We start from the raw sequence: 25,825 nt of genomic DNA, 5'->3' as shown, positions 1-25,825 counted from the left end.
TCAAATGAAAATAAGTGAATGCAGACAACGGGACTGTCAGCCAGTGCAGGTGGTTGAAGGGCAACACTGTGAAATAAATGACGGGAGTCAGCCCATCTCCAAGCACGTTGCCATGTAGCTAGCCTTCTACGGAAGGGCAGCCCCGACAAGCCTTTCAGTCAACGTGCGCCCTGTGTTTCCGGAAGAACTGTTTTGAAAAAGTGACGCAATATTACGCTGTGGACTGTACCGCGAACTAGACAGGTGAATATAAGTGGTTCTTAAGTACCCTAAAATATTGTGTTGGAAATATGGAGTTTGTATACGTAGTAATAGTAAATTAACGTTCCAAGTTCTATCAAACGCAAGTTAGCTTCATTTTTACTTTAACAATCTAGTGTGCGTGCCACTATGCGCATGCTAAGTGTTTGTTCCTGCCCGAGTTATAAAATACGTTTGTTGTCCGTCAACTCAGAGTTGTGACTCTGTCTTTGGATGACAACCCGCGCTTGTTGGTGCGCCAAACGACCAGGTTTCCAGTTAATTGTGATTTTGCTGTACGTTCCAGGACATGGATGCTTCACTCCGTGGAGTCCATGCGGTGGCCGCCATCATATACTGGTTGTGATGACTAACGCGTTTCGCGGCTAAATCTTAGGATTCGGGTTGATTTCTTGGTCCTGGTGGTACATCCGGCTGACACGAAAAGGAAAAAAACTAACATTAGGAGCATGACAAAGCTTCGGTGTTTGTCAAGCTTCACCAGCCATTTCGCTTTCAGGCGTGCCTCATAATTGAACGGGGCATGCAAAGTACAATAACTGAGAAATAAAGTATGTGGTACCACTCCACAGCTTCAACCACAACTATTGAAGCACCATTGTAGACACACTCACTTGATTTGTGGCAGACGTAACCAATTCTAACACTAGTGGGTGATAGAATGTAGAGATACGCAAATTACTAAGATAATTTAGCCATTCAATCTTCGATAGTGCCAGCAGCTGAAATTTCCTGATGATGATGGTACGCAAATATGTGTGCAGGGCATGAATTTGAACTACGGCACTTGGGAGAGCATTATCCACATGGTGGCGCATGCGTCAGAGCTTGTACCACTTCGGCAGCAGAACCGCGAGAGGGTGTTTACCAAACCACTTCCCGAACGCCAATCTCGCTTGGCTCGAAGGTAAGTAAGATTGAAGGCAGCCGACCCTCGGATGCACATAGTGCATAAGCCGGAGTAGTGAAGTGTTTGGCTAACAAACACCTTATTACGAAACTGTCATGATTTTACATCCACTCGATTCATTACATGCCAGTGCCAGGTGGGTTTCGCAGACTCTGTGCTTCATCTTTGCAGGGTTCAGAGGATGACTCGTACCTTTGAACGTATTGACGTCTTACTTAGACGTCTTCCTTATGATCGCGCGTTCGTTCACCGAGGTCCTGGGTGTCGATCGACAACTTTCTATCGCAGTGTTTGGGAAAAATAAACGAGTTAGCTTGTCTGTTCGCTGGTGAGGTCGTTTGAATGGTGCTTTTTACGCGGTAGCTTGAACGAGGTAGGTCGCTTCCTGCAATGAGCTTATTTCATAACCACGGTGCCCTGAGTAGGTTCTAGTAACCGTGAGATCTGGAGTTTCGTCTGTGGCTACGCAACTTTCTATCGTTTTTATGTCGCATATTTTAATTACTGTAGGGAGACTTTTAACTTTCTATAGTTTGCTAGAAGGCTGTGGCTTTCAATTGCACTTCTGTGTGTCTTGTTGAAGGCACGCCACCTTATCGATAACGAGGCTTTCTTGGTGAGCTTGAACATTTTTTGGAAGGCCTGATACAGCGCTGGTTCATTCGCTTTGTCGAGCATATGCGTCAATAAAAAGGCGTCTCCATAACTTTTTTCTTGTGGTGGAATCTCTATAGTCATAGTGCATGCGTGATACCGACTTGTGATGAAATACATACTGTATGGTAAGAATATTTCGCTTGACCAGATTTACCGCCACCAGACGACAGCCTCTCGTTGGATCTGCATAGACTGACAAATAATCTTCGACGTTCACCGCTATGGTGTTCACACATGCACAATCTTCATACACAGAAAACCACCTCGTACGATATGCTTGATATCTTTTTCGCACAAGGTAACCGAATCTTGCAGACGCGCACGTAAGTAAGGGCGGATATGCTACGAGCTTCTATATTTAACTTAGTCTTATTCTGTATAACAACGTTCCTGATTTGATTTGTGGGGTTTAACGTCCCAAAACCACTACATGATTATGAGAGACGCCGTAGTGGAGGACTCCGGAAATTTCGACCACCTGGGGTTCTTTAACGTGCACCCAAATCTGAGTACACGGGCCTACAACATTTCCGCCTCCATCGGAAGTGCAGCCGCCACAGCCGGGATTTGATCCCGCGACCTGCGGGTCAGCAGCCGAGTACCTTAGCCACTAGACCACCGTGGCGGGGCATATATAACAACGTTCCTGAATGTTACTTTGCAGCTGCATGTAAAACATCTTTGTACCGGGTGTCGTTCGATGTTCGTCCCGTTTGTCCATGTCCTTCACTTCACTGCAACGATGTTTCGATAATAAACTACCCGACAAGCCCCTGTTGCCAAACTTAGAAGCATCCACCTCGTTTCCCACACTGCTCTTATCAGCCAAGTTACACATAGAGGAATCGATGTCTTCGAGTTTGTCCACTGTAAAGTGGTAAACAGAGGAAACAAAAAGATGCAAATAATAGAACTGCAGTGGACGTACCTTCTTTAGAAGAGTTGTCCGAAAGCGACGTGCACTTTTTGAAAGACCTTGGCGAAGTTGTTTCGTAGGTGCTTTAACTTTAAGTGATTTTATTTTCAGGTACGCATTGTTCTGGAATGATGCGGCTGAGAGCTGGTGTGTGCCGTACTTGGGCTGTGATCGGCCGGTGATGGCTCGCAGCGAAATGTTTCGGCATCAGCTATGTGGCTTAAAGCCGGTGAGCAGTGAACTGGTCCTTACCTTTTTTAGGGGTGAAGCTCTTTAAGGCGTGAGTCCGTACATCATATAACATATGGTAGTAGTAGGTAGCCACCTCTAGTTTAGTCTTGAAGTGTTCACTAGATGGCGGTACTTGTAGTTGATTGAAAGATCTTATAAAACTGCATGGCGGCACTTCCGTTTTTCTGTCCCTCTGCAAGTCTGTCTGTCCGTCCGTGCATCCGTCCACCCTACCGGACGCTTCGTCCCACTCATTATCATTCACTCCGTGAATATGCTGTGATTTTTTTCTGGAATGCTCTTCAAACTTTTTTCTAGCATATTGTTCTGATGTCTGCCACGTTACAACCACTTAAATTTTCAGCATTCAGTTTTAAATCCTTCCTTGGAATTCGCTTGAAGAATCTGAGTGATAGAAGGCAGTAAAAATTTGAGCGAAATACAGCCGGGAAAAGAATTCGTGATAGCGTTCAACTGGTGTCACAGGCAATGGTACAATTAATCAGTCTTCGGATGGTTCTGGTTCCACTAGCGGCAACAGTGCTAGTCGCCTCAACATCTCGTACAGAAATCTACGTTCTGTCTCAAGGTATCAGCTTCTGACCCACTTATAGTGGGCATAATGAATATGATCAAGCTCGTCAAAAAATGTCGATAAGTTCGCTCGGAAAATACGATTACGTAAAATCAATCATGGTACACCAGCGTAAAGAAAAAATTAACCATCTTGTCCACGTTGAACGGCACCACATCAACTATACAAGTATTTAGATCTGTATATTTTGGTTGAGCTTGTGACCAGAGCATTTCCTTGAGGCGCAACCTGTCCGTGGAAAAACGAGAATATATTAGGAAGTTACATGCCTCTCAGACATCAGCGAGCAGACAAAGGGTGCACGTTAGTAATATTGAGCACCTCCGACTGAATTGCCGGAGCTATGAGAGTTTGGTGATAGCCCTCGGCATAAATGTCCAGACTATGACCAAACTGATGAACAGCAACGCATTCTTGCCTACACACACGGGGACGTTACTGCGGATGGCTGCATAAGCAAAAGTATACAGTCACTGATACCTCTATATCCTGTTGCAGGTAGGGTTTTTTGCTACACATGATACATTAGGCGAACATTCGTGGCCGTCGATTAGTGTCGACCATTGGCACTGTGACCGAACTGCTTTCTAGCTATGTTGATAATTTTATAGCCGTATTCCTACCTGCTTTTCATCCCATCTTAAGGATACTAACAATGTTTTAACGGACATCGTGGTCCTCGAAGTGGCTAGCTGACAACTCGATACTTGTCGCATTGGCTGTGGCTACCCTCTACACCAACATTACTCGTGATGATGGCCTTTGATAAGTAATTGACACTTATGATGAATCAGGCTTTATTGAACCTCTTGACTGCTGAACACTTGACACCCTAGTTGATATAGTCAGGAAACTGAAGAGCGCTGAATATAACGGTACACAATACATACAGTTGAGCGTTACTTCGAAGCGCACGAAGATAGGCCCAAACTACGCAAACATATTCAATGCTCAACTAGACAAGTTTTCGGCAGATGTGCACTAAGTCACTGTACTGCAATGTCTTCGTATATATTTAATATGGCATCATAGAAAGGCAGAACATTTCAGAACCGTGCGGCCAGATTCATCTTCTCCGATTATTCATACCACACAAGCGTAACACTTCTTAAACGTAAAGCTAAATTGCCAAGTCTCAAAACACGACGTACAGTAGCACGATTTTGCCTCTTCCACAAATTCTACAACTCGTTATCATGCGAAAGCCTCCACATAAAAACTGCTCACCACCAATCGAACCGCCTCAACCACCCAAAAGCAGTATACCCACCTCGTGCACGCACGACCGCCTATCTAAATTCATTTCCTGTTCTGACAGCCATCGAATGGAACAGCCTTCCTGAAAGTGTCGTCACCAAAACAAACCCGACTCAGTTCAAAGCTGCCGTTGAAAAATTTATGTACTGATTATTTTTGTGTCATGTATGCGATTATCCTTAGTGGTGTTATCTACTTCGCTGGTTGGCATTGTATGCTTTTTATGCTTCGGTTGTATGCTTCGTTGGTTGGCATTGTATGCTTTTTATTAACAGAGCGTGCTTGATACCCTTTCGTGATACGCTCGTGCAGTTTTTGTTTTCTTTTTTCTATGTTTGTTGATCAGTTGTGTAATTTTCGTGCTTCAACACCCCTCATGTAAAACCCCACTCATTGGGGTCTTTGAGGTACCTGTAAATAAATAAATAAATAAGTATTCGATTGCTGATTTCAATAACCTTCATCTATTGATTTCCTTCTTGCTAGCCTCTGCACACTCCACCATAAGCTTTCTCAAGATCCCGATGCGCCACCTGACAACTAACTAACAACGAAGTGTCACAGTCAAGCGCCGCGATCTTCATTTCAAAAGCAGCCACGTCAAGCATAACAAAACAAAGCACCCCATACAGTCAAGCTCTTCGATTTACGAGGTTGTGCTTCCAAGATGTCGACTTCTGCTTTACCTGCGACAAGAACAGCGATGCGCTTGCTGGACAGAAATACACGCCTAATGTATTTGATGGTGCTAATATGCCGTGCAACTAAAGCAGACCAGCACGAGCTCCTTAATTCAAGAAAACCAGCGGCAAAGTACCCATCTGCTAGCATGGTTTTAACTCATGTTAAAATTAACAATAATTGAATCAACACCAAACGTTAACTGCACCTCAAAGAAGCATGGCGAAATGCTCATGCAGGCGGATCACCCGAAGAACATTTTTCATGATCCACCACACATAGCATACCACCGGTGAAGGACTTGCGGACGTCATCCAAAACAATGGTCCCAATCGTTCATTCTGGCGGCCCTCACTGCCGCAAGCCACGCTGCAGAGTGTGCATCCACATGATGACCACAGTATCGGTTAATAGCACAGAGTGAAGTCTTACAACGAGAAAAAAAGGAAACTTTGACTGTGGCACCAGTAACTTCACATATCTGCTTGAGTTATCAGCTTGTAAACTTCAGTTTATGGGTCAGACTGAAACCCCATTAGGATTACAACCCAAAGTGGGCGTTACCACAACTCCCGACCTGCCCCTATCCGAACACGTCAGTATACCAGGAAATTCACTTGATAAACTAACGACTGCAATATTAGAATGTGGTTTTCCATCTCACTATAAAATAGAAATGGTAAAATCATTTTTAATCGACAAATTATGTCAGTACTACCTGGTATAGACGAAAATGCAGGTATGCTTACATTAAAAACGTAAAGAATAATTCGTTTGAAGTTGCAGTGTTTCGTTTCGGGGATTATGACTTGTCTGTAGCGTGTATTTTTCGTAATACAGATGTCTCACTGCAGTTACCACTTTCTCTCCTTTTTCAATGCTTGCTGCCTGTTGTTATGCCCTTGTTCACCCCTTTTTGTACGTGTTGGTGTAGACATTCATTGAAAATTTTCACTGTTTCTAGTTAGTCTACACCTGTTCATGTCAGCCTTTTTTGACGCAATGTATTTGCTCTTTATTTTCGCCGTACATCCTCACCGCTGTTACTATTTTTGGTAATCTATTCTGTAAATGCACCTACGCCGGAAACGCCATCTTGTTCTGGTGCATACTCTTTGTTTTGGCAAAGTATCCCTTATGCACAAGTTGTGTAACAGCGTCATGCCACAATCACATCAAGCGAATCCCTATATGCTTACGTCTAGTTACGTATCTTGTACAGTCGGCCAAAACTTCAACTAATGTGCGCAGTGGCCCCGTTTTTGTCTAATAGCGCCATATTATGGAACGAAGTTACGGAAAATTACATCGTTGACATGTGAGATGTGGCATACACTTGTCCACATCTTTTTTTTTCTGAAACTTAATTTAGTCATACGGCAAATAAACAGAAAGAACTGCCACTCATGTTTGAAAGCTAAAGATTTCACCGAGTGTGCATTTGGTATCTGAGGTGATAGAGTTAAGCACGTATTGTGGGTCCTCCTGTCATAGCCGGGTATATAAATAGTGTAATTATAGTAAGCCCTCTATTGTCCGACAAAAAGAAGCTCTCAACCATACTAACCCATAAACAAAGTGACAAAATAAGCTTTACCCATACTGCTTTGGAAATACTGCCGCATTTTTTGCAGCCCATCGACGTTGCAATTACCTAGAGGTAATATTTCGCAATGCAGGTTCAAGTTCAGACGTACTTTTGTGTGCCAGGCGTCTTAAAGGGCATAGGACTCGCTCTACTGGCCCTTGTGTTTCTCCTCTTCAGCTGGTGCAGATGCGGCCGCTGGCTGCTCATGCGGGTGAGTACGGCAAATATGGTATTGGTAAAGCATGTCTACAAAGGCAATACTGTTCATTTAGCGGCGGGAGCATGACCAGAAATCTCAGAAACTGTTGGTTCGATTTTATCGTTTTGCCACAATGCAGCCCGCCAAGAACATTGCTTCCAGTAATAAAGATGCTGCTGAACAAGTGGAGTATATTGTGGAATGTAAAACTGAATACAATGGCAATGGTCCTTTACCAAACTATCAGTGTTTATTATTGTACCCAATCATGTGAACTAAGCAGCATGGGAATGTTTTGAAGGCCCACCTATGACAAAACGATCGTATTTACTCATCGGCAGCAGGACCAGCAGTCAAGTGAACGGGGGCGCAGGTTCCCGTGTTGCCCTACAGACGCATTGCAAACTTTTCACTAATTCGCAAAAACAAAACATGGCTTAGTGGGTACTTCCAAGTCTATCTTTCCTCAGAATTGTCTGCCCAGAGGCTTTTGCCTCTGCTTGTCTTGATTGGGGTGAGGTTAGTGACTTGGAACATAAGCTCTGGCGGTGCTTCTCGTTACGTAGCCCAAGCCGGCTCACAGAAGAAGATTGGGACTCAGCCTTACGAAGTTAAGATTTGCTACCACAGATACTGGCTGCCCAGAGAGCACACGATGTTGTGGTGAGGCAAGGCCTTCCCGTTCCTACGTGGGAGCGGCCCGCCACATTGCTTTATAGGAGTAACGTTTCTCAGGGCCCAATAAAGCTCTGTGTGAGTGTTTGTGTGTAGGGGGCACCTAAAAACTTTGCTTGGAGTTGAAATGCAATGATAGTTGACATACTTGATACATATAATGATGCAAATGCCAATGTTAAGCGCAAAGTTGTTTCTTTCTCCATGGCACGGTTCAGGCCATAGTTTCCTAATTTACACTTGAGGAAACTCTGGCGCTAGTGTCTATGGGAGCTGCAACGTACGGCACTTCAGCGAGCATGGGATTGATGGGTAGTACACACATTTGTCTAATCTTCGTACTTTTGGCCTGCTTTCGGCTTCATGTGTGTTCATGTGGCTTGGAGCTGTTTTCTCAGAAAACAAAAAGCAGCAAATGTTCAGCGGTTGCGCTTCACCACCTTGTTCTTTTAGACTTAACTTTACAAAGCGGGTCACGAAGCGGGTCACAAGGGTTGAATCTTTTTTTAAAAACAAAACTGAAACACAGCAATAAACGAAGCCGCAAGTACGATTCACTGTTCGCGAGTACGAAGACTAGGCAAATGTTTTTACTACCCATCATTCCCATGGTCGCTGAATGATCGCAGCGACAGTGTCTTTTCTAGTTAATTTTAAGAAACTCTGTGGTTCAGGCCACTGCCCCGAAAAATAAAGTGGACTAGTAGTTGAGAAGCTGATACACACGAGGCCCGATTACAACATTGCGTTCTACCCCATGAGGCGAAGCTGAAGCATCGGTCCATTTTTTTCAACTCTAATATGGTACGCGTAGTAGGCGCTTTGCAAATAGAAAGTATTTAGCATCAACTGTGTCTCTATCAAAGTATATCGCGCTCGCGTATGCTCATCCTGATCGGAAGCTCTTCTATGTTCTACTCGATCACAATGCGTTCTTTTCTGTTTGTTGTCTTTGAGTCAGAGGGCAAGTATGATGCGTATCTTCAGTTCTTCAGTGCCTACAATTGCCAGTAAAAACGATATCCCGTTTCATGATTATTGTTCTGTGGACGACACTCTGGTCATTTCAAAAGTTTTATCTGTTTGACAAAAATGTTTCGGCGCGTGCAGCATTTCGGACGGAGTGCGAAGTGTCGTCGCCTGTATTCACTGCTATCTCCAAATGTTCTTTTTCAGTTTCTTAATGCTCTTTTTTATTTGTTTACAGTGTGTCAGGCTAATGCTTCTGGACACATAGAATGTACCAGTGTAGCTGGCACTGGTTGAATTACAAAGATATCGACTGTAAAAATCTCTTATGTCAACTTTTTTGCTAGCTTTGATCACAAGTCGAGTTTCATGTGTGAGAAATAAGGGGTCGTTTCGTTAATACTGAAAAAAAAGGTGAACCTACACTCAAATATTTTCAGGTATCTAGAGCAATGCTTGAATTCAGCAAGTTTTGTCTTGATATCAAAAGGTTGGTTCGGACCCACTGTTTTCTTGAGGTGTGTAGCAGCTCCGCTAGACATAACGAGTGAAAATATGCTGAGGGTATGCTGCATAGTTGCAGCGACGTCAAGCGTGGTGTTACTTTCTTTGCTGCAGTTTCCTGGAATATTTACTGCTGGCTGCGTGAAACGAGGCGGACACTCCAAGGAACAGGTATGTAAAATACTAAACCGTCGTTTGAACATTTCTACCATTGCTGTTTGAGCCGATGTCTCTGTTTTTGTGTACTATCAAGCTTGTTAATTATATACAACCTTGTGATGCCAAGCGACAATGAAGCCAAAGAAATTGCAATAGCAATATTTGTGGCCTTGAGTTGTAATACGGTAGTTGTGGTATAAACTTTAGTAAAATAGCATGCATGAAAGGACAGGTTGGCGTTGGCAAAAAGTGAACCTCCAACTTTCAGATAACCATAAAATGATCCGAAAGTTGCAGCGAGTAATGCGAACCGAAGAACATTAACGTAATCAGATTACGTTATGCTATGTGTTTAGAGCGGTAGAAATATAAAAGGACAGTTTGGTATATTACAAAGGAAATCGGGTAAGCAATGAGTGTTCTAAAGGTTCCCACCCAGTTCGAATGACTCCTTGCACATGGTGGCTTCTGAGTAGCGGGTACCTGCTTTGTTCGTGGAATTACAAATGATGGCATAGTGGTTATTTCCATAAGTCCTAGAATTAGAAAAATTTACAGAGTAGCAAATACATTGCAGCTGCGGCTGTAGGATCGCCCTAGGGGAGTTTACACATAGCTCTTTTGAATATTTTTAGCTGTGTGGTTGAAGAAAGAAGAGAACGTGAGCATGAGAGGAGAAGACACCCATTGTGCAAAACTTTTTCTTAGGATGCACGCGTTTTGCATTTGCCTGAATCAATAAAGCTTTGTATTGCTCCACTCAACCAGCGAATACACCTTTATGCTACATTTTATGGTGCCGACAAATCCGGGACTCTGCGATCGAAGCAAGACTACAAAAAGAGTTCACCCGCAAAGAAGATGGAGCGCATCCAAGGCAAGAGGGTGACTCAGTGAGCTCTGCACATGCGTTTGTTAAACGAAGCATGACGGCACATCGACTACAGCCATGTCACCTCATAGGATCTTCGTGTGGTCCTCGGCGGGCTAAAGGCATTCGACAAATTCCCGCAGGCGCTCAACTTAGCGCTTGAAGCACAGCTCACCGACAACCAAGTCACCGAAGGTTATGCTTCCGTAGCAGAATACGAGGAGAAAGCTGCTGCTTCGCTGTCATTGCTCTGTCACCACGTGGGCTAGCACAAGGCGTCAGCGCCAAGAATATCCGACAGTGCTTCAACTAACAACATTGAGAACGAAGGTACCACCACTGCAGAAAGCCGTGTCTTTGGAGATCAAACGAGACATGGGCTCGGCGGCTCTCGTCTCTCTAAACTTCAGATGCTTCACTTCAACGGATGCCCAACGCAGTGGCAACCTTTCCGAGACATGTTTACGCACGCTGATCACAAAAACCCGAGTCTGATGAACATCAAACGGTTCCACTATTTGAAGAACGTAGTAACTGGACAGGCATCGAAGGCCATCGACGCATTAAAGCCATGGAGGGGTTCTACGAAGACACCATCACCCTTCTCAGAAACCGATTTAAAAACAAGAAGATAATTGAACAACGATACCTGGCTATCCTCCGAATGTTCAAGCCAGTAAAGTCATCCAGCGAAGTGGCTTCGCTGCGCAACTCATTGGACACCATCCACGTCAACATGACAGAACTTAAAGCGCTAGGATGCCCGGAGCTCTCCTATGCCACCATTCTCGTCGAGGTGTTCACAATAGCGGTCCTCGGTGATAACTCGCTAGAGTACTTCAAGCAACCAAGCCGCCATACGACCATCCAGACGCTTGAAGAATGACGGATCTTCAGAGGTTTCTTCATTACGTCCGCATAGTGGTGGAGGCTTGTGGGAGAAGTGCCATTGTGGACACCAATAGCCATGTTTCTGATATTATCGGCAAGGCACGCTCCCCAACACTTTACATACAGCATACGCTCTGAGCAGCCACGCCAAGAATCAGAAGGGTACTTGTTTTAAATGCGAAGCATTTTTTAGCGAACTTCGGCGACTTTGAGCGTGTCTATCTAGCCGCCTACGACTTTTAGCTGTCCTGGCCGTTTCGATAATGAGATCGATACCAAACTTGGTATGGCATAACATGTCTATGAAGAACATATTTGACTAGTCATAACTAAATATTATGACATGTATGTCATGAATGGCATGACTTACATGTCAAACAGTCACACCATTTCATGGTCCTGCAGCTCTTGCGGTGACTTCGTTCACATGACCTGTTGCAAAACTGGTATGGTATGACATTATTGCATGGCGAACAGAAGCGACAGACCCTAACATGAAAATCATGACATGCGTGTCATGTAACATCACTACATGCCACGCTCATGATTCGCTGGCGACCGTTTTGCTAGCTTCACTTATGTCATATTTGGTATTACGGAACGTGATTGGATGACGAAGGTATGATACTGGTGCAAACATGATAAAGATGAGATGCATGTCATGAAGCAGGACTGATAGTTGGGCTAGTTGGTGATACATTATGGGCAGTACCAGCGCCAGACTCACGGGACGAAGAAAAGCGACACAAACAAGCGCTGACTCTCAACTGAAAAATTTATTGAAATATACAATTTATCTGAACACATAAGATAAAAACGCACAGAACATGCGCAGAGGGCGAGCGAAGGATCGTGTCGACGTCATTAACAATTTTGTGCTACGGGTAACTGCGCAGGCGCGGCATATTCAATTCAAACAAACATGCCGCTGATTAAAATTTCTTCTTTTTCATGTAAAGATATTGAAGTCTGACTGACGCAAGACTACCCTTCTTTTTTGATGTGTAATGCTTCCACTAGTTCTCTTGCGATCTGATCGCTATGTTTGAAGAGCACTGTCGTTTCATTGAACAAGGGCCTCCATCCACACGTGTGGCAGTGCGAAGGCAAATTCGCGTACGTGAGTTTGTGCGCTGGTTTGTTCCTTGAGTTTGTGCGCTGGTACTGCCCATAATGCGTGTCATGTAACGACATGACTGCATGCTATGCTCATGATGCGCTCGAGGCCATTTCGATAGCTTCACATGCACGAAACTCGGTATTACGCGTCGCGAACGGACGACAAAGGTAAACGACACATACAAACGTGATAATCATGACATGCATGTCATGCGACATGACTACATGCCACACTCATGATGCGCTGGCCGTTTCGCTAGCTTCACATATGCCCAATTCAGTATTACGTGACGCCAATGAATGACGAAGGTATTGTGACTGGTGCAAACATGATAATGGTGAGATGCGTGTCATGTGAGAACATGACTACATGCCACAGTCAAGGCGCCGATACGTTTCGACGTGACGCGGTGCGCGTGATCGCCGGCATTGCCACGCCAGGCGCCGGTTCTGCCATATACTCGCAGGCGCGCGCCGCGCTGCGTTGCTTTGACGCATGCATGTTTCAGGGCGTCCGGCGTCCCTCCGTCACTAAAAGAGGGGGAGGTAGTGTTGTCTAGGTAATGCATCGGCATAGAGTAATGTCACTTCGTGGCATCGGCACGAAATGCAGCATGTCGCATTTCACGCCCGTGGCCATCGGGCCGTGCCGACTGACGCTGGTCGCGACTGGCATCAGACAATAGAGTGCGCGCGTTTTGCTAACGTAGCTTCGCTGTGCCCAGCGTGTGCGTGCGTCAGCGCTACATTGGAGTATAATGGGCCCTTCATGATGCGCTCGTGGCCGTTTTGCTAGCTCCGTATATACCAAACTTGGTGTTACGTGATGTCAATGGATGACGAAAGTATATGACTGGTGCAAACATGATAATCTTGACATGCGTGTCATGTAAGAACATGATAACATACCACGCTCATAGCGTGCTCGTGGCCGTTTTGACAGCTCCACTTATAGTAAATTTGGTATCACGTAATGTGAATAGATGACGAAGGTAAACGACTCATCCAAACATGATAATCATGACATGGAAGTCATGTACGGCATCATTACTTCCACCTCATAACGTTTTGCTGATTTTAAAGTGACATATCAATATTTCTCATTCATGCTTCGCATATCATAAAATCCAACTGTACGTCAGATCTGCCAATTTTTTTTCTTCAAACCACTCTGCGAAGTCATGCTCTTCCGACCTTGCCATACACGAGAAAAAGAGCCGCTTAGCCAAATCCCTGAGATTTTTAAAATGTAAAGCAAGGGACTTCGCTCTAAAGAACGCCATCGTCGTGTAACTTCATTCAAAATTTACCGGAAGGCACGCAACAGTTGTTTGCAACGCTGAATATGCTAAAAAATGCACTCCAACGAAACAAGGGCCCTTAACTTGAATGTTAAAAAGAATAAGTCGTCATCGCAACGTAAAGAAAACGAGGTCATTCCCTGCACAGTTTTGGAGGAAATGCGACCCTAGCTTTATTTGAGGGCTACTTGGCAATGGAAGTCGACAAGCTTTCATTTGTTAAGACGCGTCTAAGGGACTACAATTGCCAACATTGCGCACCATTGAAGTGAGCGCAATAGTATTTGGAGGAGATAGATAGATAGATAGATAGATAGATAGATAGATAGATATGTGGGGTTTAACGTTCCAAAACCACCATATGATTATGAGAGACGCCGTAGTGGAGGGATTTGGAAATTTCGACTACCTGGGGTTCTTCAACGTGCACCCAAATCTGATAAATTTGTGGGGTTTAACGTCCCAAAACCACCATATGGTTATGAGAGACGCCGTAGTGGAGGGCTCCGGAAATTTTGACCACCTGGGGTTCTTTAACGTGCACCCAAATCTGAGTACACGGGCCTACAACATTTCCGCCTCCATCGAAAATGCAGCCGCCGCAGCCGGGATTTGAACCCGCGACCTGCGGGTCAGCAGCCGAGTACCTTAGCCACTAGACCACCGTGGCGGGGGTGCACCCAAATCTGAGCACACGGGGCACGTTGTAAAGGTGACGTTGATGAACCAACTATTATGACCATTTCGGACATGACGTAGAAGCCATGGACGTTCTATTCATTTGTGAGCAGCTGACGAAACTTCCGTCAACAAAGAAGCTTGCAGAAAAGTTAATATATCAAAAGAAGTTTATCACCGATCTGACGGCGATTTCTTTGTTGAAAGCAGAGGCTGGCATAAGCTTGGTTGTTGGGGCGTATCAGATATGCAAATTTATGCTTAACAAAGTCAGCCAATACGAGTAGAATTCAACCTTAGTTCCGACTAACACTAAACGTGGATGGACGATTCAAGGCCCGATATTATGCGAACAGAATTCTACAGGGGCTGTTACGCACGTCTGCATTCTTTGCGCGAGTGGCGATGACTCGTAGGTGTCTTTATCATTGCGACCATTCTCTCATCTCGAAGTTGGCAGCTGTTAAACAGGTAAAAACAACGACAACGAGAATGACACACTCCAACAATTCAACGAGAAAATACATCACAAGGATCAGCAATTTGGACCAGGTCCCGGAAACTCAGTGGCAGTTTCGGTTTCAAGCAACATTCACGCTCGTATACCGGTTGCTGGGCATCTTAAGTTCCGGTTGAACGGAGTGAGGTTGATGTGAATGTTCGCATTTATTGGCTTGCGCACGTTTTTACAAAAAAAAGTTTGATACCACTGCAAAGAACTTCTCTTTTGTTTACATGTCTTTTGTTGTTCTTTACTTTGTTATTTTTAAATCAGGCGAAGCGCGGAAAGTGATTGGCTTGCGTTCGTAGTGCTTGCCTCCACTCGTTCTCTCCCCTCGCTCAGTGATATTAGAAGTTCGATCGCACTCAGTTATCTCGCTCGTTGGTGGTGCGGCCAGCGTGATAACTATGGGAAAGATAAGACAACAAGTTGGGGCGGGCAGAGAACGGAAGCCGAAGTGAGCTACACCGAACAAGTCTACCTTGCATTCAACGAAGATGGCTAAATCTGGCAAGGCATGTTTTCCGTGGTGGTGTGATGCGCTATCCCGGGGATTTCTAGTTCCACGAAGGTTCCTCAACGTTCCCTAAAGGCAACGGGTGAGCACAAGAATTAGGACCTATTAATTGAGCAGGTATTAATTTTGCATGAGCACATGAGTAAAGCCAGTTGTCTACAAGCCTGGCTGTACTGAGAGAAGCGCAGTGTCGCTTGACTAATGGGTCAAGCCAACCTGCTTTGGAAAAAAAATTGTTTATTGAAAAGCTTGCAAAGAATTCGACTTGGCTCGGCTACACAGTTTTAGCTTTTCAGCATCTTCAACATTTAGCGTGCAGTTAAAATGGTGTCAAATGATAATAAGCTGTTTTAATTTTTGTATTGTGACTTAGACTTGCCTTCGGCGTAAATGTTTTTTGCGTGTATGAGTAATAAATGCGCACTGGCAGGCCGCTTCCTCCTCATAAAATTCTTGCAGCTGCGGATTGAAAATTTGTGAGTGTTTACTTTTAATACTTTCGCTCTAATACACCGATGAACCAAAAGCTTATAAAAATCAGTGCAGAGAATGTCGATGAATCCAACGTTTTGACAAGTGAACTTTTCTTCGTCAAGGCAACGCTGTTGCCCTGACGAAGGCAATTCCGCTTGCCGAAACACTGTTTTCAGCAACGTTCTTTCTCAAAAAACATCTGATCGCTTCAAGCCTCTCTGTGCCTCTGAACTTCAGTCTCGTTCAATGCTCAAGTTCTGTTAGAAAACTATGCGTGCCATCAGAACCAAGGTGACCAAGATAAATGCGACTTCTCCTACTCGCCATTGTTGATAATTTTTGCATTGGCTTAGATATTTTGGGCTCAATTTGCTGATTATGTGCCTACATCATTTGTAAGATAAGCTGATTTTATAAATATACATTTTTGCACTACGTGTATGTCCGTTTTTTAAACAGAACGTGTAGTAAAAAAGCTCATTTTACTCACAGAAGAGTTGTTGGCTGGGAATGTGTGTGGAGCAGCAACAGAAAGGTGTACTTGAGCGTCAATGAGATGCTAAACCAATACTGTGCATTGTATCAACGTCGGACGTAGATCGCATGTTTACTACAAATTCTATGTCCCGGCAGCGGCGGGTGCATTTCCGATGCAGGCGGAAATGCTGTAGGCCCATATGCTTGTGACGTATCAAGTTATGGTTAGTAGAGGTAGAGCAAGAAGAAGTCAGAGTATGGAATAAACATGGGGTATGAGCCAGGCCACGTTGCCCATTCATCGTAGCGTCACACGAGTCGACAGGATGAAGACTTGGCGGCCACTTCATCAACCAGCCACCATCTCCGAACGTCTCAGCAAGACGCAGTGACCGAACGTGGACCACGAAAGTACATCCCAACACTACACCAAGACCAGCATTATGACAGCACCATCAGACGACCTTCCCATCCCCAAGTACACCGGAGCAGCGGACGATGGACCTGTACAGGACTGGTTCGACCTGTTTGAGCACCACGCAACCGCTGCATCATGGTCGGAACGGGAGATGATCATCAACTTCACTGACTACATCTCAGGTGAGGCATTCAAATTTTACCTCACCAACATATTCGAGAACGACGAGTCATGGCGAAAAATCAAAGAGGAGATGATTACCTGTTTTAATGACTATGACCAAGACTTACTCATTGCCAACCATCTAGAGACAACTGCACACTATCATCAATTTCCTAAGCAGTCCTCAGGCATTCGAAAGTCCAGCGCGAATCGACAAGTGCCTCAAGACGAAGTGGCACATGCGTTTACTTACAGAAGGCCATGCGTATATTGGGAAAAACCCAACCGTCAAACGCAGCTTTCTTGTGCACGAAAGTCGGCATTTCCAAAGTCGTGGCACCAACATACGACACGAGACGTCGCTCACCCTACTGATGCCTTTCATGCTTCGTCTCGCATACATGGTCCACCACCTGGTTTTCTACGACGCAGCTCTTCAAAGGCTCCTAACGGTCGCTATTCGTGTCATAAGGACGCCTTGTTCATGGTAGACCAGCTTACACATGGGGAAAATACCAAACAACGCCAAGATGACTCAAAGAGTGAAAATCAGTCTTCACGCATTGGAGCAGCTTACTCCCCATCTCGCAGACTTGGCCCGCCTCCTGGTTTTTCATCGCTTGGCTCTTTCGTGACTCACAATGTCCATCTCACATCTAGCACGCTCACAATGGTCGGGATAGAGCTGCGGAGTTCGGACGATGCTACGCCAAGCCCTGTACTTACCACCCAAATTCATGCGCCAGAACAGCTCGCATCGTTAGTTGCACAGAAATAGGGCCATTCACAACTCAAACCTCACCAAACTACCCCTGTTGCAAGGTTTCCGTCCAGTGCGCAGCCACCAGAAACTCCAAACACAGAAGGCTCAGACGCATCGAACGTCGCATGCTACCAGGCGCAAGAACCACTCATAGTGAGCCGCGAAGAAGAAGCCCCTGATGAACTATCTGTCAACTCTGAATGTTTTTTGTCGCAAGAGTTCATTTCCACGGCACCGCAGACTTGCCAAAATTTGCATTTTCAGCCTGGTGATGCGACGTCACATGTGGTACCCTCATGCAGTGGTCACCAATCCAAGAATTGAACAAATTCAGAAGTGCATGATACACCAAACCTTGTACACAGTTTTCTTTCGGAAGCGCCCTTAATGAACCCCGTCACTGAAGCCTCTGAAGAGCATGCTAGCAATGATGACGCATTGCCAACTATGCCCGACAAGCAAGACACCAGTTCACCATTCATCAGCTGTCTACAGGACGCGTCAAAAACCGAACGAAATGAATGCCCCATTCCGGAACGGGTGCCACTACAGCCATCTCCTGAGCAGCACCAGCAAAGCAAGCAAAACGAAGTTCACAAACTCAGAAAACAACGAGAGAGACTGCAACGAGGGCATTGGCGAACGCCAAATTCAATGGAAGCGCGTTCACCAGCTGAATAACATCGAAAAATAAGATCTCCAAACCAACAAGACGTCAGGCACTTTCGGACAAAGAAAAGTCGCCAGAAACGCTCCCAGCACCTGCTATTCCGCCGGCTGCAACACCACAGGAAGCGCCGAGAAAGACGCGGAAGCACTGCTTGCAAACCGCAAGCACTCCATGACAGTCTGTCGAGAAGCACGCAAGCAAGAAGCATCGGGATTGCACCATTCACGGCGAAAAATACAACCCCGACGACATCCGAGCTGCCGACGCAACAAGGCGTTTCAACCTTGGTCAGCCCGAACAAGAGTTCTAGCAGTACTGTCAGTATCCACGTGTATCCCGCTCTGTCCGGAACGCAACAGTCAGCCTCGCCCACCAGAGTTGTTATAGAGTTCACCGGACTGCTCCCTCGGCCTTGAAGATTTAAAGAGGCTGTGGAACTCCGTCGGGACATGATACTGCGAATTTGGACATTGTCTGTTTATTGGCTTCAATTTTTTGTAGGTAATAAACGGTGCCATCTTTTGGGGGGAGGGGGAATCGTGTGACGTATGAAGTTATGGTTAGTAGAGGTAGAGGAAGAAGAAGTCAGAGTATGGAATAAACATGGGGTATGAGCCAGGCCACGTCGCCCATTCATCGTAGCGTCACATGCTTATATTTGGGTGCACGTTAAAGAACCCCAGGAGGTAGAAATTTCCGGAGCCCTCCACTACGGCGTCCCTCATATTCACATGGTGGTTTTGGAACGTTGAACCCCCATATCAATCAATCAATTACTCGTGTCGATTAACTTTTGTCGTACTGACAAATACATCAGCTAATTATTCGTCTCTTCAGAACACAGGAACAAAATTTAAAAAGATAATTAACAAAATTATACTAGAGGCAGCATCACCCAAGCGGCCAGTGGTTTGAAAGAAGGCACGAGCGCATTACGCTTGCGTGCGAAGTGGGAAAGGTGGCCTTCCGCGCAACCCTCTTCCTTTCAATTTTTCAATCAATCAATCAATCATGATTTATTTCAGCTTCAAAGACATTCAGTGGAGCTTGGTGGGTACGGACAAAAAGCCATAGATGAGGCTTGACAGGGTCCGTACCCCCGGGCTTGGCAAACGTGGCGTACAGAGTGGCGTACAATCGTGACGTACAAAGGCAAAAACGGGCACATAACAGTTATCTTCATTGCAACAACATAAGCGAGCTAGTGGAACTGAAAAATGTACACAATAAAGAGAAAAGGCACTGGTACAGTATACAGAGAAAAGGCACTGGTATACGAGAAAAGGCACTGGTACAGTATACAGAGATGCACTCGTTCAAAATGAAGGGGGAGAGAGAGATTCACAGGTACATTTTATCATCATACACATGCGAATTGAGTACGCGGAAGTGTTACTTATGTTTTTCGGATATGTTAAGTAGTAGCGGTAGCTGATATTTCAACATCTGTGTTGCGTAATTGGTTCGTGGTCTTGGTAATCTCCAGACTTCACGAGTCCTCAAAATTCGCACATGTTCAGCGCGAGTTAGCGCCGACAATTCTGTGAAAAATGTGTCGTTATTTTTTATAGCCGACTTATAGCGATTGTTTAAAATTGTGTGATATAGCTCATGTACTGGGAATAAGTGCAGAGCCTTGAAAATCGGTTCCGTGTGGGCATCGTATGCGGCACTAACGATGTTACGAATGGCTTTCTTTTGAAGTTTGTGTAATTTCTGAACGTTGGTTTTGGTGGTCGTGCCCCAGACTAAGTGACAATAAGATAAGTTAGACAAAAATAGTGATTTATAAATTAACAATTTTATGTTTTGAGGCAGGACGTAACGAAACTTTGACAATATACCTACAGTTTTTGAAAGTTTATTTAAGGTGGCATTCACTTGATCTGTCCACGTCATATGCTCTTCAAAAATGACTCCCAGGCTTTTAGCAACGCGTGATAATTCTATAGTTGATGTACCTAACTTTAGACTGTTTGTGATGCCCAGTGTTTTGTTTTGAGGCCGAAATATAACAGCTTTCGTTTTAGCCGCGTTTAGGTTCAAAGAGTTGGCGATACTCCAAGTGTGAATTTTATTTAGGACGACGTTGCCTTTTTCAATGAGGTTTGAAGGGTCACGTCCTGTAATAAAAACACTTGTATCATCTGCGTAAATGATAAATTTAGTATTAGCACAAATATTTACTATATCATTCACATATAAATTAAAGAGCAATGGGCCCAAAATGCTACCCTGAGGTACACCAGCCTTAATTGGTTTGAATTCGGATACAAAACCATTAATAGTGACTTGCTGGTGGCGATGTTTAAAGTAAGAAATTATAAGTTTTAAGAAAGTGCCTCTAAAGCCATAATGCTGCAGTTTCTCAAACAAGGAATCGTGGTTAATTGAGTCAAATGCTTTTGAGTAGTCAATGAATATGCCTAGTGTACAGAGATGATCTTCGAAAGATTGTAAGATAAGCTCCTTTTGGCGTAATAGAGCCATCTCAGTGGAGCATCCCTTCCGGAAGCCAAACTGGCAAGGCGTAATAATGCTATGCTTCGTTGAAAAACTGGACATGCGTTTATATATCAATTTCTCAATGCATTTAGAAAAGACTGGAATAATTGAAATTGGCCTGTAATTGGAGAAATTATTGATGTCACCACCCTTGAATATTACAGTTACCTTTGACATCTGTAGTTGTTTGGGAAATGTGCCAACAGAAAACATGAGGTTAATAACATGTTCCAGAATTGGTGCGATAATATCGATTACAAATTTTATAGGTCTGATTTGGAAGTCATGAACATCCGTACACATACTGTTTTTTAGTGACAAAACAGATGTTATAATTTCATGCACAGTAGTCGGACACAAGAATGCGCTTTTCTGTATCGGTGCTGTTAAATATTGAATGCAATTCGGATCGTGCTTACTATTCACAAGTGATGTGAAAAAGTCGTTGAAGGAATTCGCCAAGCGTGCATTCGTTAATTCTTCGCCGTTACTATTAATTGATAAAGTGGATTGTTCTTGGGGGTCACCGTGTAGCACAGTGTTCAATCGTTTCCACATAAGGTGTGGCTTTTTAAGGACTTCTGGGGTGAAAAGATTGCTTAAGTAAATTTGTTTCGCTTCTCGGAGCTGTTTGTTCAGTTGGTTCCTGAAGCGCTTAAAAGCGTGTAAATCTGTTAAAGCTCTTGTTTTCATAAAGATCTGATACAGTTTGTCTTTTTCTTTCATGCTCTTGAGGTGTTCCCCGGTGACCCATGGCTTACGGGCTTTCCGAGCTCGTTTCGCTAATTTACGTGGAAAACATTGTTCATACGCTGCCTTAAAAACATTTATGAACTCATTGTACGCTGTCTCGGGTTCATCAACTTCTAATACTTTGCCCCAATCTGTTACACGCAAATGAGAGCGAAAGTTATTCAGCGTGAAAGAGTTTATCTGTCTGTAAGATTTAGTGGACGGGTGTCGTGACGCAGTGGAGGGTTTTGTTTGCGCCGATAGTAGATAAATGGGTAGGTGGTCGCTCACAGAAGAACTGATGACGCCAGAACTAAGATGCTCGGGTGAAATATTTGTAATAAAGACGTCTAGTAGTGTCGAAGAAGTTGGTTGTATTCGTGTAGGTAGACTGATTGCATTAATATAACTGTTCGCGTCCAAGATCCTAGAAAGTTCATCATGACTTGTTGATTGTTGCAAGCAGTCTATGTTTATGTCACCTCCTAGAATGACAGTGCTGGCATCATCATTAAAATAACTAAGGTAACTATCTAAAAATGTGAAGAAATTTGACACACTCGCATGAGGTGGACGGTACATAACGCTGTACACTTTAGCACCATTTTTGACAGTGAGAACCTCAAAATCAGCAGTGACTCTTGAAAATTCTTCCACAATAACACAATTCATGCCATTTTTCACTAACATCATGACCCCGCCTCCTTTTTTAAAGCTGCGGTTTACGAAGAAAGAAGTATATCCTGGAATTTTGATCACTTCTGTAGCATCGCGATACCATGTCTCGGTAAACATCACGATCTCGAACTGAAAATCCATGCGCGATAACAAACATTGTATTTCTTCCTCTTTATTTCTAGCAGACTGTGTGTTAATATGCAGTGCAGAAAATGAATATTTGTTTTGTGACAACCTGCAAATTTCCGAGACCGACAAAACTCGGTTTTCCATATTTCATATCGGAAACGGTATGTACGTACTCGACTTACTCTATCTTATCAAGGTCGCTGAGCTTCGTGACGCGTAGGACACGTGACGACTCATTTTTCCTTGCAAAGATTTTGCCCTCTTTCGTCCAGCAGAAACGCCAGTTTTTGTCGTTTTTCTTGCAAATTGTTTTTCCGAGAAGCACTTTCAATGCGGGACACAGGTGCTCGTTTATGAAGATAGGATGGCGTTCCTGGTGTCCGATGTCGGCCGTGGTCAAACGTTTCTGTCGTGTTTTTTCAAGCAAGGCATTTCGTTTTGAGCGGCTATGAAACTGCACTACAATATTTTGTCGTGAAGCGTCCCGTGTTGGTACACGGTGGCAAGCCTCAATGTCACTTTCGGAAACAGGTTCATTTACTGAATTTCCAATAGCTGCAAGTACGCTTTTCAGGTTTTCGTTTTGTGTCATGGGAACACCCTTAATCTCAATGTTCCTATTTCTAGAGTACTGTTCTAGTTGAGTGATCCTAAGTTCATTCTCAGTCACTTTGTTTCTTAGAAGCGCGCATTCATCCGTGAGGGAGCTGTTGGCTGCCTTCAATTCGGCATTTTCAGTTTCAATTTTTTTCAGCTGGTTTGCCATATCCTCAAAAGCATTATTCATGAAATCAAGGGAAGTTTTGATCTCACGATGCTCCTTCCGCAGCTCCCTCTCGAGCGACTGACGCATCTCAGTCAGGTCATGTCTTAAATCCTTCACAAGTTTGTACACCTCTGAGCGGGATAAGGTCATGGCAAAAGACAGTACAATACACTTGGATGGCAGCAGCAGCGACAGTAAAAAAAAAAAAAAAAAAAAAAAAAAAAAAATTACAAAAAGAATTTCAGACCTGCGATCAGTAGAAAGGTAGGTATAAGCGACGTTCCAAGACTGCCGCCGCTGCTGCCAAGTGAAGGACGTCGGCCGATGATCCTCTTGAAATACTTGTGAGCCCTGGCGGCACAGTCGCTCCCTGAAGTGACGTCACAGACGATTGTGACCGACGCCGCCCTTCCGGAAAAGAGCGAAAGATGTTGCCACCAAGACAAGCTTCACGTGCGTGTCGACGATAGTATCTGCGATCAGTAGAAAGGTAGGTATAAGCGACGTTCCAAGACTGCCGCCGCTGCTGCCAAGTGAAGGACGTCGGCCGATGATCCTCTTGAAATACTTGTGAGCCCTGGCGGCACAGTCGCTCCCTGAAGTGACGTCACAGACGATTGTGACCGACGCCGCCCTTCCGGAAAAGAGCGAAAGATGTTGCCACCAAGACAAGCTTCACGTGCGTGTCGACGATAGTATCTGCGATCAGTAGAAAGGTAGGTATAAGCGACGTTCCAAGACTGCCGCCGCTGCTGCCAAGTGAAGGACGTCGGCCGATGATCCTCTTGAAATACTTGTGAGCCCTGGCGGCACAGTCGCTCCCTGAAGTGACGTCACAGACGATTGTGACCGACGCCGCCCTTCCGGAAAAGAGCGAAAGATGTTGCCACCAAGACAAGCTTCACGTGCGTGTCGACGATAGTATCTGCGATCAGTAGAAAGGTAGGTATAAGCGACGTTCCAAGACTGCGGCCGCTGCTGCCAAGTTTTCGTACTTTCATTCTATTTGATTACCTCACCAGTGATGCCATGAAATAAATTTTGTGTTTGTGAATTTTTTAGTAGGATGCACGGCAACTGACAGTCGTAAATGCGGCGCTGCCGCTGCGGATGAGCTTGCGAGAGTGAATACATGATAAGAGAGAGTACCCAGCTGACGGACATACCGGAAAAGTTTCTCTCGAGCAAGAGAGCACATGCATCGACGACAAGCGCACTATGATGATACGGACACGCCTTGAAGAAGCCCAGCTCATGCATATGCGCCAATGAAATACCAGTGCTACTGCCAAACCAGTACCTCACCGCATATTTGTGTGTGGTCACTGAAAAGTGTGCTTCATGGAAGGTGCAGCGTAAGCCACGATTCATGCTGATCGGGGAAGTGATAGCCGAGTAAGCAGAGGAACGTGCGATTGTCGAGTGTTTTACGTGTGCTTGGTTTCGAGCGAAAGTGCAAAGGGCACCACAGGCTCTTCAGCCATGTGATCGGGCGCATAGCCAACGCCTCCTCTATTTTATCAATGCCGTCCAAATGCGCCCGGTCGAGCTGGTCGCCATCCTCTCCTTTTTATAGCCTTTCCCCGCACTCTCCCATTGCCTAGCCTTCAGGTGCGCTTTGCGTTTCTGGGGGAGATTGATTGATATGTGGTGCTTAACGTCCCAAAACCACTATATGATTATGAGAGACGCCGTAGTGGAGGGCTCCGGAAATTTAGACCACCTGGGGTGTTTTCGTTTCTGGGGGAGAGTAGCCCCTCATGCAGTGCCTCATGAAGGACATCATACGAAGTAATTTTTTATCAAGCTGTGTACATATCCGAGGGGCGGCGTCTTGCGTTCTTTGTATTTACAGTATTAGTCACACTGGCTTTGTGAAATATACAATGTTTTAAGATAGGGTGTTGCCGTCGGGGGCGCTATCCGGGCAACTAATGCGGAAGCCTCACTGCAACGTTTATCCATGCGCTGCTCTGTGATGCGGCGGTGTCTCGAGCCAGAAAGAAGCAGCGAATCTGATAGACATATGATATTGGTGCGGGAAAAACGTCTATCGCACCTTCGGGGGAAAGAAGCTCGGACGCGCGTGTGAGCGAGCTGCGCGACATCTCATATAGCATTGCATCACGACCACTCCCTAAATTAAAGGGCCACTCACCAGGTTTGACAATTTCGCGCTGACAAGCGCAATGCGTAGACGAGGCGTTCATGATCAGGTCTGCCAAATTCGCAACGCTACGCGTTGCGGTAATGGGTCAAATTTCAAGATGAACGCAGCTCCCCCTCCCTTCTGCCGGCGTGCGTCCAGAGAACGAGGGCATGACGTGCGCGTATAAATGGCCCTACGTACACGACAAAGCAGTGACGTTGGTCCTCTACGTAGATGACTCTGCTCTGATGTTGCAAACAGTGGCACGTGACATGGCAAAAATTATTTAACACAACATGCATAGTTTATATATTTGTTGCTTTAAGAGATTAATAAAACTTGAAATAAATGATAAGACGCAATAAAAATTTTGTGCGCGTTTGTCTTTCATTTTTCCTCGTGAAAGGCTACGAGATGCGGG

General features: G+C 44.9%; 1 protein-coding gene across 5 annotated transcripts in view; it reads left to right on the top strand.

Moving 5' to 3' along the window:
- LOC119164705 (saccharopine dehydrogenase-like oxidoreductase) overlaps positions 1-25,825 on the top strand; it is a 97,435-nt gene that overhangs the window by 32,683 nt on the left and 38,927 nt on the right. For 4 of the 5 annotated variants that reach the window (XM_075874035.1, XM_075874039.1, XM_075874037.1 and 1 more), the window contains exons 6-9: positions 1,026-1,168; positions 2,856-2,973; positions 7,188-7,307; positions 9,558-9,614. In XM_075874035.1, the coding sequence (XP_075730150.1) occupies positions 1,026-1,168; positions 2,856-2,973; positions 7,188-7,307; positions 9,558-9,614 (438 nt within the window). The remainder of the gene's footprint in view (positions 1-1,025; positions 1,169-2,855; positions 2,974-7,187; positions 7,308-9,557; positions 9,615-25,825) is intronic. The other variant, XM_075874038.1, reaches the window with a different exon arrangement.

The sequence above is a fragment of the Rhipicephalus microplus genome, chromosome 9, assembly GCF_043290135.1.
Source record: "Rhipicephalus microplus isolate Deutch F79 chromosome 9, USDA_Rmic, whole genome shotgun sequence".
Classification (NCBI taxonomy): Eukaryota; Metazoa; Arthropoda; class Arachnida; order Ixodida; family Ixodidae; genus Rhipicephalus; species Rhipicephalus microplus.
Note: the sequence above shows the minus strand (reverse complement) of the source record. Positions and strands in the feature narration are given on the sequence as shown.